Source organism: Manihot esculenta, chromosome 14 (genome assembly GCF_001659605.2).
Source record: "Manihot esculenta cultivar AM560-2 chromosome 14, M.esculenta_v8, whole genome shotgun sequence".
NCBI lineage: Eukaryota > Viridiplantae > Streptophyta > Magnoliopsida > Malpighiales > Euphorbiaceae > Manihot > Manihot esculenta.
In genome coordinates, this window is record NC_035174.2 from 2,848,475 (window position 1) to 2,863,753 (window position 15,279).

The 15,279-nt window shown below is 41.8% G+C and overlaps 1 protein-coding gene across 1 annotated transcript; it reads right to left on the bottom strand.

Annotated features, from left to right (window-relative positions):
* Nucleotides 1-13,873: 13,873 nt before the first annotated feature.
* On the bottom strand, nucleotides 13,874-15,209 carry LOC110630935 (embryo-specific protein ATS3B). The gene is made up of 3 exons (XM_021778585.2): nucleotides 14,994-15,209; nucleotides 14,779-14,886; nucleotides 13,874-14,331 (listed from the first exon to the last, which is right to left on the bottom strand). Exons 1-3 carry the CDS (start codon nucleotides 15,192-15,194, stop codon nucleotides 14,008-14,010), a joined length of 633 nt encoding a protein of 210 aa, XP_021634277.1. The 5' UTR covers nucleotides 15,195-15,209; the 3' UTR covers nucleotides 13,874-14,007.
* Nucleotides 15,210-15,279: the final 70 nt, after the last annotated feature.

Genomic DNA, 15,279 nt, shown 5'->3' on the forward strand with positions numbered 1-15,279 from the left:
ACAAATTTAAATTTTATTTTGACGAATTGAACCGGACTCGATCATTAACTTGCTGAATGGGATAACAGATTCCTTAACGTCCAGGATTATATTCATATGACACCAAATTATATTAAATGGTCGTCTAACGATGGAAAATGACGCAGTATATCTGTATATACTGCCAAGCATGACTATATCAAGAGGATACAAATGCAGGACAATGGTTATACGTTAGTAGAGGGCAAAAGAGAAAAGAAATAAAAGAAAGCATGGGAGGACAAACTAAACCAAACTTACCAAAATACACATTGAATTCACCCTTTATTGGATCTCAGGACATCAATTGGCGCTGTTTGGAGTATGAAGGAGATTTTTTCATTATCGGAGTTCTCATCCTCATTTCACCCACTGAGATCCACATTGCCAATCACGGTGAAAACCATACTAGAAACACGCCAAACGACTTGAGTTCAACTCAAGAAGGATCACAGTTCTCATTCTCTAGCCCAACTGCCCCATTAAACCAACCACTTATATTGTTTAACCCATCACTAAGCTCAGCCGAAACTATGCCTCGAACTACTTTGTCTGATCAAGAGTTGCAAAGTATGGGTCTTTAATTATAAAACACTACCCAGTGGCTAGGCCAGATGTTGCAACAGAGAGGGCTCAGCACCCCATTGAGTATACCCCCTGTAGCTGAAGGGCTCAACATCAATGAGCCCCAACCCATATTAAACTATCAAGCCCCTCAGCAGAACAGTAGGATAACAAATGATGGATATGGAGAGGCCAATCAAAGAAACGAGCCAATAGCCAGAGCAAGAGGCAGGGTAGTGAGAAAGCTCATTGAGAATGACTGGCCTAAGAGATACTCCTCCGAACCAACAAAAAGGTCGAAAAGTGAAGAGTTAGAAAGAAACTACCGCTTGGAGAAGAGGCCTAAAAGAGAATACGTGAATGTGGATAAAAAGTTAAAAAGATTGAAAGAGCAACTACTCACAAAGTTAGGAGCACGAGATAGCAGCAGTCCCCTATTGCCAACCTCATCACCATTTGTGAGATGGGTTCAACAAGAAACCATTCCAAAGAAGTTCATGATGCCAACCATGATAGCTTATAACGAGACAAGAAACCCTTGGGAGCATGCCTTGAACTATAAGACATTCATGAAATTCTAAACCCACTCGAATGCCTTGATATGCAAGGTTTTTTCCATCGCCTTAACCAGCCCGAATAAGGTTTAACAGCTTGGAGGCAAGAAGCATTAAGAGCTTCATAGACGTGACTAGTGTATTCATTAGCAAATTCATCACTGGAGTTCCTGTAGAAAGAAAAACGAGCTATTTAGAGACCGTTCGATAAAGGAGGAATGAATCCCTCAGGGAATATGTCGCCAGGTTCAACTCTAAGGCTTTGCAGATACCTGAGCTGGATGAAGGGAGAGCGGTAGAAGCCCTACAAAATGGCACAACCTCCACGGAGTTCTTTGGGCCATTGTGCAGAAATCCCCCCACTTCCTTATCAGAGCTGATGAAGAGGGTTGAGAAATATATAAGGCAGGATGACGTCTTGACGACCAGTCGACTTGCCAAAGATGACAGAGACAGATGAAGGGTTGCGGAGGACAAGAGACAAGACAGGCTGGAGAGGAGGCAGAATCGGAGACCGGAGGCATTGAACAAACACCGATGGGAGAGAAAGAAGCAAAGATCTTATTGTAACGACCCGAAAATCGGACCGCTACTGGCGCTAGGATCCAGATCGACTTAAGGCCGCCGGGACCCGTAGCAAGCCAAACATTCATCCTGTGAACCTGTTTAATCCCATGCATGATCAACGACATGCATAAAAATTTTGAACTTTTCTTTCCATTCAATCACCAAACTCAACCTGTGCATGCACTATATGTAACGACCCGAAAATCGGACCGCTACCGGCGCTAGGATCCAGATCGGCTTAAGGCCGCCGGGACCCGTAGCAAGCCAAACATTCATCCTGTGAACCTGTTTAATCCCATACATGATCAACAACATACATAAAAAATTTGAATTATTCTTTCCATTCAATCACCAAACTCAACCTGTGCATGCACTAATCATAAACATAATCATCAACCCACACTGGAGTCCTCAACAATGCTCCAATAGGGTAGCATAACATACATGGAGTTTGGTTCAACATAGACATTTATTAAAATCATTACATTTAAAAGATCATGTAAACAAAGGGGATTAACATACAACTAGGGTCAAGCACATCTCTAATCCTCAATATCATCATTACATTATATAATTGTACTAAACATCATATATCATCATTTCTCATGTCCACACTAGCTATTACATGACCATAACTTCATTACTCTTGCTGACCTCCTGGTCTACCATGTACCTGCAAACCTGGGGTTAAGGGAGTGGGGTGAGCTACTAGAGCCCAGTGAGCAGAATAATAAAACATTTATATTAAAGGTTCATGCTTTCATGGAATGCATCATATCACAACTAATCATATCAAGGAAGAACTTGTCACCATTTAGCCCGCTACATATTCCAAACATGCCAGGGGCGTAGTGCAGGCCACACATGGTCTTTCTCTTATACATAGCATATCATACATAACCAACTGTGCCGGGGGCGTAATGCAGGCCACACCCGGTCTTTCTCTTACATAGTGCCAGGGGCGTAGTGCAGGCCACACCTGAACTTCCATATCATATCATCATGTCATAACATATGAGGGATAATGGATCATTCAACATTCATCCACATCAACAACATATTATGCAATGCAACATATTCGTGAATTCTAATGCAAACACCCTAATATATCTCATGGCATTCATGATGCGTGAATCATGCTAATACTTTCATTTAATTTCTCAATTTAAAACATTAAGTTTAGTTCCACTCACAGCTGGCTAAAGCTCTACTGACTCTGAAGCAGCTATCTCACTGCTGAGGTCCTCGGTTCCTCGGGTCCGAACCTACACAGGTGGACTTAAATGAGGGACCTAACATACATAAACATGACTCTAAAATACTCCCCAAAAACCCCCTAAAACACCTCAAAACATCCATAGAAAACATGCAAAGGAAGGCTAAACAGGGCACTTTCGGCGGCAGGTTCGGCGGCCGAAAGTCCCTCCAGAGCCGAAAGTCATGCAGGTTCGGCAGCACCTTCGGCGGCCGAAAGTGCCCTCCAGAGACGAAAGTCCATTTTCGGGGGCAGCTTCGGCAACCGAAAGGCTTGCCTCACAGACAGGTTTGGTGGCCGAAAATCCTTTCGGCTGCCGAACCTGGTTTCTCCCGAAGGGCAGAAACCAGCTCTTCAAAGCACACTTTCCTCCTCAAACCTTCCAAACAAGCAACCACTCTCTCAAAGCATGCATACATACATACATCAACACCTAGGGGTCTCAAACTATCCTAAACCCCAACTACAACACATCAAACATACATATCCAACATACATTGCTCAAAAACACAAAGTAAACCCATAAACTCAACATAACCTATACATGCATTTCTACCCCATAAAAACTTCATAAAATTTGTTTAAAACATGGAATGAACTACAGATCTACTCTTACCTCTTGAAGAACGAGAGGAGAGACGACCCTAGCTTGGAGGTGGGGAGAAATCCGCTCCTTAGTCTCCTAGCTTCAAAACTTTGCTCTTTTGCTCAAATATCTTCAAATCAACATAAAACTAGTTAAAACATGAAAGATTGGGGGGAAAACATCTAAAATGAACCATGGGAGAGCAAGAACTCACCGTGGCCGAAAATGGGGAGAAAACTCGCCCGTTTCGGCCATGGAGCTCTTATATAGGGGCTAGCAGACCACCTTTCGGCAGCCTAAAGTGCCTCCAAAACTCATGCAAGTTCGGCGGCCGAACCTTTGAAACTTTCGGAAGCCTAACTTGCCTCCCTAAATCATCCCACGTTCGGCGGCCGAACTTGGGGTTCGGCTGCCGAACCTGGAAATGTCTCCTTGGTCTTTTTCATTTAAAACTCAATTTCCTTTTTGCTTAAAACCATAAGATACATTAAAACGTTTTATGAAAACATGGTTTTACCCTTCTAGAGGTCTCCGACATCCGAGATTCCACCGGACGGTATGAATTCCGATACCGGAGTCTAGCCGGGTATTACACTATACATAATCATAATCATCAACCCACACTGGAGTCCTCAACAATGCTCCAATGGGGTAACATACATACATTAAGTTTGGTTTTCAATAATCATCATTAAACATTTGAGATCATGTACTAAAAAGGGATTAACACATACTATGGTCAAGCACAACTCTAAACTTCCATAAGCATCATTACATAACACTTCTATATCATACTTTTACATTACATCAAATCCATGTCCACCTCTAGCTATTACATAATACACAACTCTACTCCTGCTGACCTCCTGGTCTACCCTATACCTGCAAACCTGGGGGTTAAGGGAGAGGGGTGAGCTATAAAGCCCAGTGAGCAGAATAATTAAACATTCAATTTAAATTTCATGCTTTCATGAAATGCAACACATCACAAACAATTCACGTCAAGGATGAACTTGTCACCATTTAACCCTCCATACAGTCAAACCATGCCAGGAGCGTAGTTTAGGCACGCCTGGACTTCCATAGCATAATATACATATCCAATAGTGCCGGGGGCGTAGTGCAAGCTCACCCGGTCTTTCCCTTACATAGTGCCAGGGGCGTAGTGCAGGCACGCCTGGACTTCCATAGCATAACATCATGTCATAACGTGTGAGGGCTAATGGATCATTCAACATTCATCCACATCAACAACATATTATGCAATGCAACATATTCGTGAATTCTAATGCAAGCACCCTAATATATCTCATGGCATTCATGATGCGTGTATCATGCTCAGAATTTATTTATTTACTTTGAAACAAAATAAGGTATTCCACTCACCTCTGGCTGAAGCTCTAACAGACTCAGAAGCAGCTGAACTCACTGCTGGGGTCCTCGGTTCCTCGGGTCTGAACCTACACAGGTGGACTCAAATGAGGGACCAAACATTCATGAATATGACTCTAAAATACTCTCCAAAAACCCCCTAAAACACCTCAAAACATCCATAGAAAACATGCAAAGGAAGGCTAAACAGGGCACTTTCGGCGGCAGGTTCGGCGGCCGAAAGTCCCTCCAGAGCCGAAAGTCATACAGGTTCGGCGGCACCTTTGGCGGCCGAAAGTGCCCTCCAGAGACGAAAGTCCATTTTCGGGGGCAGGCTTCGGCAGCCGAAAGGCTTGCCTCACAGACAGGTTCGGCGGCCGAACTCAGCTCTTCAATGCACACTTTCCTCCCAAACCCTCCAATCAAGCATCCAACTCTCTCAAATCATGCATAGACACTTGCATCAACACATAGGGGTCTCAAACTATCCTAAACCCCAACTCAAACACATCAAACACGCATAACCAACACACATTGTCCATATAATCACATAAAACCTAACAAAGTTCAACTAACCTAAACATGCATTTCTACCCCATAGATCAACTTAAAATTTGTTTAAAACATACAATGAGCTCAAGATCGGCTCTTACCTCTTGAAGATCGAGAGAGAGACGACCTAAACTTGGAAACCAAGGGAAAAGAGCTCCTGAGTCTTTCAAGCCTCAAAACTTGCTCTATGCTCAAAAATCTTCAAAATAAGGTAAAAACTCATGAAAATCATGAAAGATTTGAAGAAAAGGACTCAAAATCGGCGAGGGACGGCGGAGAACTCACCTTGGCTGAAAATGGGGAGAAAAGCTCGCCCATTCGGACAAGGGGACCCTTTTATAGGTGGCTGGCCAGGCCACTTTCGGGGGCCTAACGTGCCTCCGCATGCATGCCATGTTCGGCGGCCGAACATAAGGTTCGGCTGCCGAACCTGGACTTCCCTCACTTCTGCCTTCGGGGGCCTAAAGCACGCCCGAAGTGCATACATGTTCGGGGGCCGAACTTGAGGTTCGGCGGCCGAACCTGAGTCTTCCTCTCAAGACTATTTTCATTCAAAACTTAATTTCTTTCTTGATTAAACCCATGAAATACATTAAAACATTTTATAAAAATATGATTTTACCCTTCTAGAGGTTTTCGACATCCGAGATTCCACCGGACGGTAGGAATTCTGATATCGGAGTCTAGCCGGGTATTACACTTATCAACCCTAGCGAAATGCTTTTTCTTCATTAGAAAAGGATAAGTTTTGGGCTATATGCTCAGTGGGAAAGGCATAGAACCGAATCTAGAAAAGTAGAAGCCATATTGAGAATGTCTGAGCAGACTTGTGTAAGGGATGTACAGAGGCTCACAGGAAGGGTAATAGCGCTTAACAAATTCATGTCCAAGTTAGCAGAGAGATGCCTACCTTTCTTCAAGAAGCTAAGGAGAGTCCCAAACTTTGAATGGATGGAAGATTGCCAAGAGGCCTTCAAAAGGATCAAAGAATATCTCAGCTTTTTGCACGTGCTCGCGTAGCAAGAGAAGAGTTGTTGATCTACTTGGTTGCATCAGAACAAGCGGTGAGCGCAGTACTTGTAAGAGAAGAGGCGAGGATCTAGAAACTCATCTTCTACATCAGCAAGGTACTTAAAGACGCCGAGGTCAGGTGTATAAACATAGAGAAATTGGCATTTGCTTTGTTATTGGCAGTGAGGAAGTTCAGGATGTATCTGGAAGACCACCAGGGAGTAGTGATGATGAACCAGCCTTTGGAAAAGATCTTACACAAGCCTGAAACTTCAGGACGGATGCTAGCATAGTCAGTAGAAATCAGCCCGTATTGCCTCATTTACTAACTTCAGACAGTAATCAAAACTCAGGCCTTAGCTAACTTCTTAACTGAATGCTCCTTTACCTTGGATGAGAAAAAACAGAATGATGCATTGTCGAGTTCAAAGGAAGAAGTGGTAGGGAGGATGCCGAATCGAGCATCACGAGTAGTGGGGCAGGAATTCTTCTAAAAGGGCCTGCTGAGTTCAAAGTATGTTATACCCTATGCTTTGAGTTTATGGCGTTCAATAACATGGTAGAATACGAATCTCTTCTAAATTGAATGCAGATAGCCTCAGGGGTGGAGGCAACCGACCTCGTAATAAATAGCGCTTCGCAGATAGTAGTGAACCAAATAACAAAAGTGTACCAGGCAAAGGATCCTGTCATGCAAAGGTACTTAACTAAAGTACAAGCTCTAGAAGTCGAGCTCGAGGAGCAAGGAATCATTGTCAAGTACCAAAAAATACCTCGATAAGAGAATGAAAAGGCAGACTTACTCAGCAAATTGTCTGTGGATGAGCTACAGTAGTTCCAGGATGAAGTATATGTGCAACAAATGGACATCCCTACCTTCGAGAAGTCAGTCTCTGGCATGCAAGTTGATGAAAAGTGAAGCTTGATGACTCCACACCTAGAATACCTTGAGACTAGGAAATTACCTCAAGAAAAAGTTGAAGCTCCAAAAATTATAGCTAAGGTTGTCAATGATCAAGCAGTAAGAGGAACCCTATATCAGAGGTGAAAGTCCAGCCCATAACTGAGATGTGTAGGACTGAAAAAAGTAATCTAGATAATCCAGAAAATACACCAGGGGATCTGTGGAATTCACAAGGGAGCAACCACATTGGCAAATAAGATTTTTCGGCAGGGATATTACTGGCCTACAGTGAAGAAAGAAGACAAAAAATTAGTGAAGAGATGTGACATTTGCCAAAGGTTTGCCAATGCCATCAATAGCCCAACTACGCCATAATCAAGTATATCAAGCCCGTAGCCATTCTCATAGTGAGGGATAGACATTCTAGAGCTATTCCTTAAAACAGTGGAGCAGAAGAGATTTGTAATCGCGGCTGTAGAGTACTTCTCTAAGTGGCTCGAAGTAGAGGCCGTACTCACCATCACAGCCTGAAAAGTGATAGACATCATCTATCGGTTCGGAATATCCATGACACTCATATCAAAAAACAAAAAGCAATTCGACTGCAACTCTTTTTGAGATTTCACAAGGAACATGGGTATATGGCATAAGTTTTTCTCAGTAGCTCATCCACAGACGAATGATCAAACCAAGGTGACAAACCGAGCTATCCTCCAAAGGCTGAAAAAATGGTTAGGTGGTGCTAAAAATAATTGGGTAGCCGAGCTGCATAGCATTTTATAGGCATTTCGGACCACACCTCGGAAGGAGAAACACCGTTCACGCTAACATTTGGGATAGAAGCTGTAGTCCCCATAGAGTTACATATCCCTACACACCGGGTCTAATTCAATGATGAAAGTACCAATGGTGAAATATTGAGAAGCAACCTGGATGCCTTAGAAGAGATTAGCAATGAAGCACAGGCACGAACAACCGCCTATCAGCAGAAGGCAGCTCGATATTATAACTAGAAAGTCTGTGAGAGAAATCTGAAGGTTGGGGACCTAGTCCAAGTGGAGCTCGTGTTGGAAAGGTCACTTGATGATAACCGAGTCATGTACACCCCAGTCCAGGTGGAGCCCGTGCTAGAAAGGTCAGACCTTAACTGTATTAAGGCCCAATATGTAATACCCGGCTAGACTCCGGTATCGGAATTCCTACCGTCCGGTGGAATCTCGGATGTCGAAAACCTCTAGAAGGGCAAAATCATGTTTTTATAAAATGTTTTAATGTAGTGTAATGTAAAGAATTGTATTGAGAATAGAATTGTGCTTGGCCCTAGTGTATGCTAATCCCTTTTTGATACATGATCTTTTTAAGGAAAGGTTTAATGATGTTTATGTAAACCAAGCTTAATGTATGATATGTTACCCCATTGGAGCATTTGATGAGGGCTCCAATGTGGGGTTTTATGTTTATGAGTTTATGCATGCACAGGTTAAGCTTGATGAATGAAAGGAAAAAGTTTAAATTATTATGTATATGTTTGATCATGTGGGGATTTAACAGGTATACAGGATATCAGCCCTACAGGCTCGTAGGTTGCTCAGAAGGGGTTATCAGGGTTTTTTAGCTCATGTGAGAGAGCTGGATAGTCATGTCAGAGAGCCCGCCTCAGTGCCCGTGGTCAAAGAGTTTTTAGATGTCTTCCCAGACGAGCTGCCAGGTTTACCACCTGCTAGGGAGATAGAGTTTGAAATTGAATTGATGCCTGAAACCAGACCGATCTCTATCCCTCCCTACAGGATGGCACCAGCAGAATTGAAGGAGCTTAAGGAGCAGTTGCAAGAGCTGGTAGATAAGGGCTTCATCCGACCGAGTACCTCACCCTGGGGTGCTCCAGTTCTGTTTGTGAGAAAGAAGGATGGATCCCTCAGACTTTGTATCGACTACAAGCAGTTGAACAAAGTCACTACCAATAACAAGTATCCGTTGCCTAGGATCGACGATCTATTCGACCAGCTAGCAGGAGCAGGTTGTTTCTCCAAGATAGATCTGAGATCCGGGTACCATCAGTTGAGAATAAGAGAAGATGATGTGCCAAAGAAGGCATTCAGGACCAGATATGGGCACTATGAGTTCCTTGTGATGCCGTTCGGGTTAACCAATGCCCCTGCAGCATTCATGGATCTCATGAACATAGTTTTCAGTCAGTATCTGGATCACTTTGTTATTGTCTTCATTGATGATATCTTAGTGTATTCCAGGAATGCAGAGGAGCATGCCCATCATCTGAGGACAGTTTTGCAGACCTTGAGGGAACATGGCTTGTATGCCAAGTTCTCCAAGTGTGAGTTCTGGCTGAGGAGCATTTCATTCTTGGGGCATGTGGTGTCAGAAAATGGAATCGAAGTAGACCCCAAGAAGGTAGAAGCTGTGGCTAACTGGCCTAGACCCACTACAGTGACGGAGATCAAGAGCTTCTTGGGTTTGGCAGGTTACTATAGGAGGTTCGTTCAGGACTTCTCTAAGATTGCGGCTCCTATGACCATATTGACTAAGAAGAATCAGAGGTTTGTGTGGACTGACCAGTGTGAAGAGAGCTTTGAAGAGCTAAAGAAGAGGTTGACGTCGGCACCGGTGTTAGCTCTGCCAACTAGTAATGAAGACTTCACAGTGTATGGTGATGCGTCCCGTGTGGGACTGAGTTGTGTGCTGATGCAGAATGAAAGGGTGATTGCTTATGCTTCTAAGCATTTGAAGAAGCATGAGTTGAATTATCCTACACATGACCTAGAGATGGCAGTTGTAATCTTTGCACTCAAGATGTGGAGGCATTACCTTTATGGGGTAAAATGTGAGATCTTCACAGATCATAAAAGCTTGCAGTACATCTTGAGTCAGAGAGAGTTGAACCTGCGGCAGAGAAGATGGGTAGAACTGCTTAGTGACTATGATTGCAAGATTCAATACCATCCGGGTAAGGCGAATGTCGTGGCAGATGCCTTAAGCCGGAAATCACTTGGCAGTTTGTCCCATATTACAGCAGAGAGGAGACCGGTGGTGAGGGAGTTTTATAAGCTCATTGATGGAGGTCTACAGTTAGAGTTGTCTGGTACAGGTGCTTTGATAGCCCAGATGAGAGTAATACCTGTGTTTCTGGAGCAGGTGGCTCAGAAACAGCACGAGGACCCAGAGTTAGTGAAGATTGACAGGACTGTTTAGTCAGGCAAGAACGAAGAGTTCAGATTTGACAGCAAGGGGATCCTCCGCTATGGGAAAAGATTGTGTGTACTAGATGACGTGGGTCTGAAAGGGGACATTATAAGGGAAGCTCATAATGCCAGATACAGTGTTCACCCTGGAGCCACCAAGATGTATAAAGATCTGAAGAGAGTTTATTGGTGGCCAGCTATGAAAAGAGAAGTGGCACAGTTCGTGTCAGCCTGCGAAGTATGTCAGAGGGTGAAGCTGGAACATCAGAAGTCGGCTGGAATGCTTAACCCACTACCTATTCCAGAGTGGAAATGGGAGAATATCGCTATGGACTTCGTGGTGGGGTTACCGGCAATGTCCAACAGATTGGACTCCATATGGGTGATTGTGGACAGACTGACCAAATCTGCTCACTTCATCCCTGTTAGGAGTGGCTATTCTGTAGACAAGTTGGCGCAGGTGTTTGTTGATGAGGTGATCAGGTTGCATGGGGTTCCTGTTTCAATAGTGTCTGATAGAGGGCCCCAGTTCACCTCCAGGTTTTGGCGGAGTCTGCATAGTGCGATGGGTACCAGGCTAGACTTCAGCATTGCTTTCCATCCTCAGACTAATGGACAGTCAGAGAGGACCATCCAGACTATAGAGGATATGCTCAGAATGTGTGTGCTAGATTTTGGCGGTTCTTGGAGGCAACATCTACCTTTGGTGGAGTTTGCCTACAATAACAGCTATCATGCTAGCATAGGGATGGCTCCATATGAAGCTTTGTATGGAAGGAAGTGCAGGTCACCTGTATGCTGGGAGGAAGTAGGAGAAAGGGCTTTGGCAGGGTCTGAGCTAGTAGAGATCACCAGCAGAGTGGTGCCCATAATCAGAGAAAGGATCAAGACTGCTGTGAGCAAGCAGAAGAGTTATGCAGATATCCGCAGAAGGCAAGTGGAGTTTCAGGAGGGGGATTTGGTATTGCTCAAGGTGTCTCCTATGAAAGGGGTGATTCGGTTTGGAAAGAAAGGTAAGCTAGCTCCACGGTACATCGGACCCCTTGAGATCTTGCAGAAGATTGGGAATGTATCGTACAAGTTGGACTTACCTGCTTCTATGGAGAGAATCCATCCGGTTTTCCATGTTTCCATGTTACGAAAGTTCGTGTCAGATCCGGGCAAGGTTCTTAGTGAGCCTGATGGTGAAAGTCCTTTGGAATCACCACAACATCGAGGAGTGTACCTGGGAGACACGAGAGTCTATGCTCCAGCAATACCCTCATCTCTTCTAAGGTTAGTGTTATGTGTTTTGTATGTATGTTCATGTTTTATGCTATGCTTGTGTTGTTTGGTGAACATTCGGGGACGAATGTTCTTAAGGGGGAGAGATTGTAATACCCGGCTAGACTCCAGTATCAGAATTCCTACCATCCGGTGGAATCTCGGATGTCGAAAACCTCGAGAAGGGCAAAATCATGTTTTTATAAAATGTTTTAATGTAGTGTAATATAAAGAATTGTATTGAGGATAGAATTGTGCTTGGCCCTAGTGTATGTTAATCCCTTTTTGATACATGATCTTTTTAAGGAAAGGTTTAATGATGTTTATGTAAACCAAGCTTAATGTATGATATGTTACCCCATTGGAGCATTTGATGAGGGCTCCAATGTGGGGTTTTATGTTTATGAGTTTATGCATGCACAGGTTAAGCTTGATGAATGAAAGGAAAAAGTTTAAATTATTATGTATATGTTTGATTATGTGGGGATTTAACAGGTATACAGGATATATGTTAGGCTTGCTACGGGTCCCGGCGACCTTATGTTGACCTGGATCCTAGCGCCGGTAGCGGTCCGATTTTCGGGTCGTTACACAATATATAGGTCTGCTTCACATACAAGTCTAAGACTTATTTTGATGAACCAAACCAGACTTGAGCATACATATGGAAGGCCTATCTCGATTAACTTGCTGGATGGGACAACAGACCCCGTAACGTCCAGGATCATGTCCATATAATACTGAATAGATTAAATGGTCAACTGACGATAGCAAAGAACGCAGCATATCCATACATATGACTAAACGTAATTATAACAGGAAAGTACAAATGCAGAAGGATAGTTACACGTCATTAGAAAATAAAAAGAAAAAAAAAAAAGGGGACAAACCAAATCAAATCTACTAAAATATATTTTGAACTCACCCTTTACTGAATTTCAATAACATTAAAAATTATAAATATATTTTTAAAATTAGGTTAAAAGGTATTTTTCTAATATGAAGAGAATTTAAGATATATATACACGTTCCAAACACATCTATGGTACAACTAATTAAAATTTGCTATAATCACAAAAAGAAATTAATATATTATAAGGTGATTATAAATAAATTATCAACGCAAAAAGAAATTAATATATTATAATGTGTTTATAAATAAATTATCAATTAACTTAATAATTACAATCTTAATTTAATATACGATTAAATTCAATTTAGTGAGATCAAATTTGTAACTTTGTTAAATTAAATCCCACTCGCAAATGCTATCAAATTTTATACAATAATTTCACTGAATATTGATGAATATTCAAAAATTTCGATATATCCAACCGATTTACTTCTTACATCTCTTACTGTATTATCTTATTTATTGGTTATATATTGACTATTTTTTTTTCTTTTAACTGGTATTGATTGAAACATGGTAATGGGCAATCAACTTACCTGAATTTGGTTCCTGTAAATTCAAAATAAAAATAATTGGGATTCATTTATTTGTATTTTCAGTCCACTATAAATAAAAATTGCTTTGCTAAGAATATATTGGTACTCTCTCAACAGCATTTCTTTTATTTTTCAGGATTGATTTACTTTAGAAGAATGAGATTTTAAAAAATTTATCATTAGAGTCAATTACATAAAAACTTGAATTTCGTTTCTTTATATTAGTCTTAGTTTTAAATATTTAGATTAAAAAGTAAATCGCCGCGGTATTAAATATAAAAAATAAAAATAAACTATGAAAAAATTGATAAAATTATTCTCATATCTATAGTAGAGAGCTTCTTAACCTTTTATCATACTTGTACGTTCTAGTAGCACTAGAAAAAGGTCTCCGTAACCATTAACCAGAGATGGAAACGGTGCACGGCATATTCAAAACTGTAATTATCTCATTTCTTTTTCATTTCGAGACATCCACACACTGAATAGGGTGCTCCAGGATTTTCCAGCCACCCCTTGAATTGATCAAAGCAATCAACGCTCAGACACTAGTAGTTTTGAATGGTTTTTGGGGCTGTGATCTGATACAAAAGCTCAAAGCATTATTGTTTATGAAATCTGTACCATTTCAGTTCAGTTCAGTTTCACTTCAACAGCTACAACTTAATCTATTACTACCATAAGAACCTAGTTGATCAGAATGTGTATGAGCAGAATCAGAATATAACAGCAACAACGACTAACAGAAAAACAAACACAAACCATACTTGAACTCGTCCAACATACGCAGAAGAGGCACCTTGGCACAGATTGAATCCATACCAAGTATCTCTGGGAATGAAAACGTTGTAGTCAAATGTAACAGGATACGAATTATACGCATAAATCTTCACACTCTCTGGTTTCCAGCCATCCGGTCCAGTTCTGTACAGATAAGCATAACATATCTGATAGGCGCATGGCCCAGTTATCTGAAATGTATCGGAAGAGCACCGCTCGAATGTCTTTGTGGATGGATCATCAAGCCTTGGAGCGTAAACCTGATTTCACAACTTGTTTAAGCTTATATTTGTATAGTTTTCTTAGTTTCCAAACATGGAAGTAAAGTGCTCTTCAAAAAGACAACATTCGATCAATTAGGAGTTGGGACCAATCAATAGATAAGAAATTTCCTAGCCACAGATTCTATCTACCTCGTTTGTCGTTAGTGACATAGTCATTAACGACCCAGCAATCGACACGTCAGTACTGCATTTATGAACACAGGTCAAACTTATTTATGAACTTCAAAAAAAAAAAATCGTACGATCAGGATTTGTGTTGAAGTATCCGACTAATTGCTACTCTGCCATCTGTGTTGATCTCTCTATTAATATGGAAGATGCAATTCGATATTGTATTGAGAAATGAATTTGTTGATTTTTTTAATTAAAGGCAGTCAATTAATACACGCAAAAATGCAAAATCAGGGAAGGAAAAAAGCGAACCTGATTGCCATAAGCGTCTCCGAAAGAAAGGCTGATCGCATCGCGGGTGTATTTGGGTGAGGAGCAGCTTGTTGAGATTATCACTTGGTAAGAGCAGCTTCCCACGTTCTTAATTCATCCCCCATATATATACAAAAATAGAGGATTTTAACAGCCCAGCAACGGGGAGAAGAAAGAAAATCCAAGATAACATATGAAGGTGACTTTGGAAATACCTGGATTAAACTGAGATTGAAAGAATCGAGAGCATGAGGCTTGAGGCTGATTGATTCTGCTGCTGATATGATAAATAGAAAGGCAAAGTAAAAGGCTTTCATCGTTTTGTTAATGAACCAAGGCCAAGCGGTGAAAAACCAAAAATATGGGAGACAAGCGGCGTCGAAGGATGAAGGAAAATCTACAATAAAAAAGGTCATTCATTTGTCAATGAGCGCATGATGTGTTGCTTTCGGTATAACTGCAGCCAGCCTAGCCCAGCCCAGCCCAGCATTAGATTGCTTG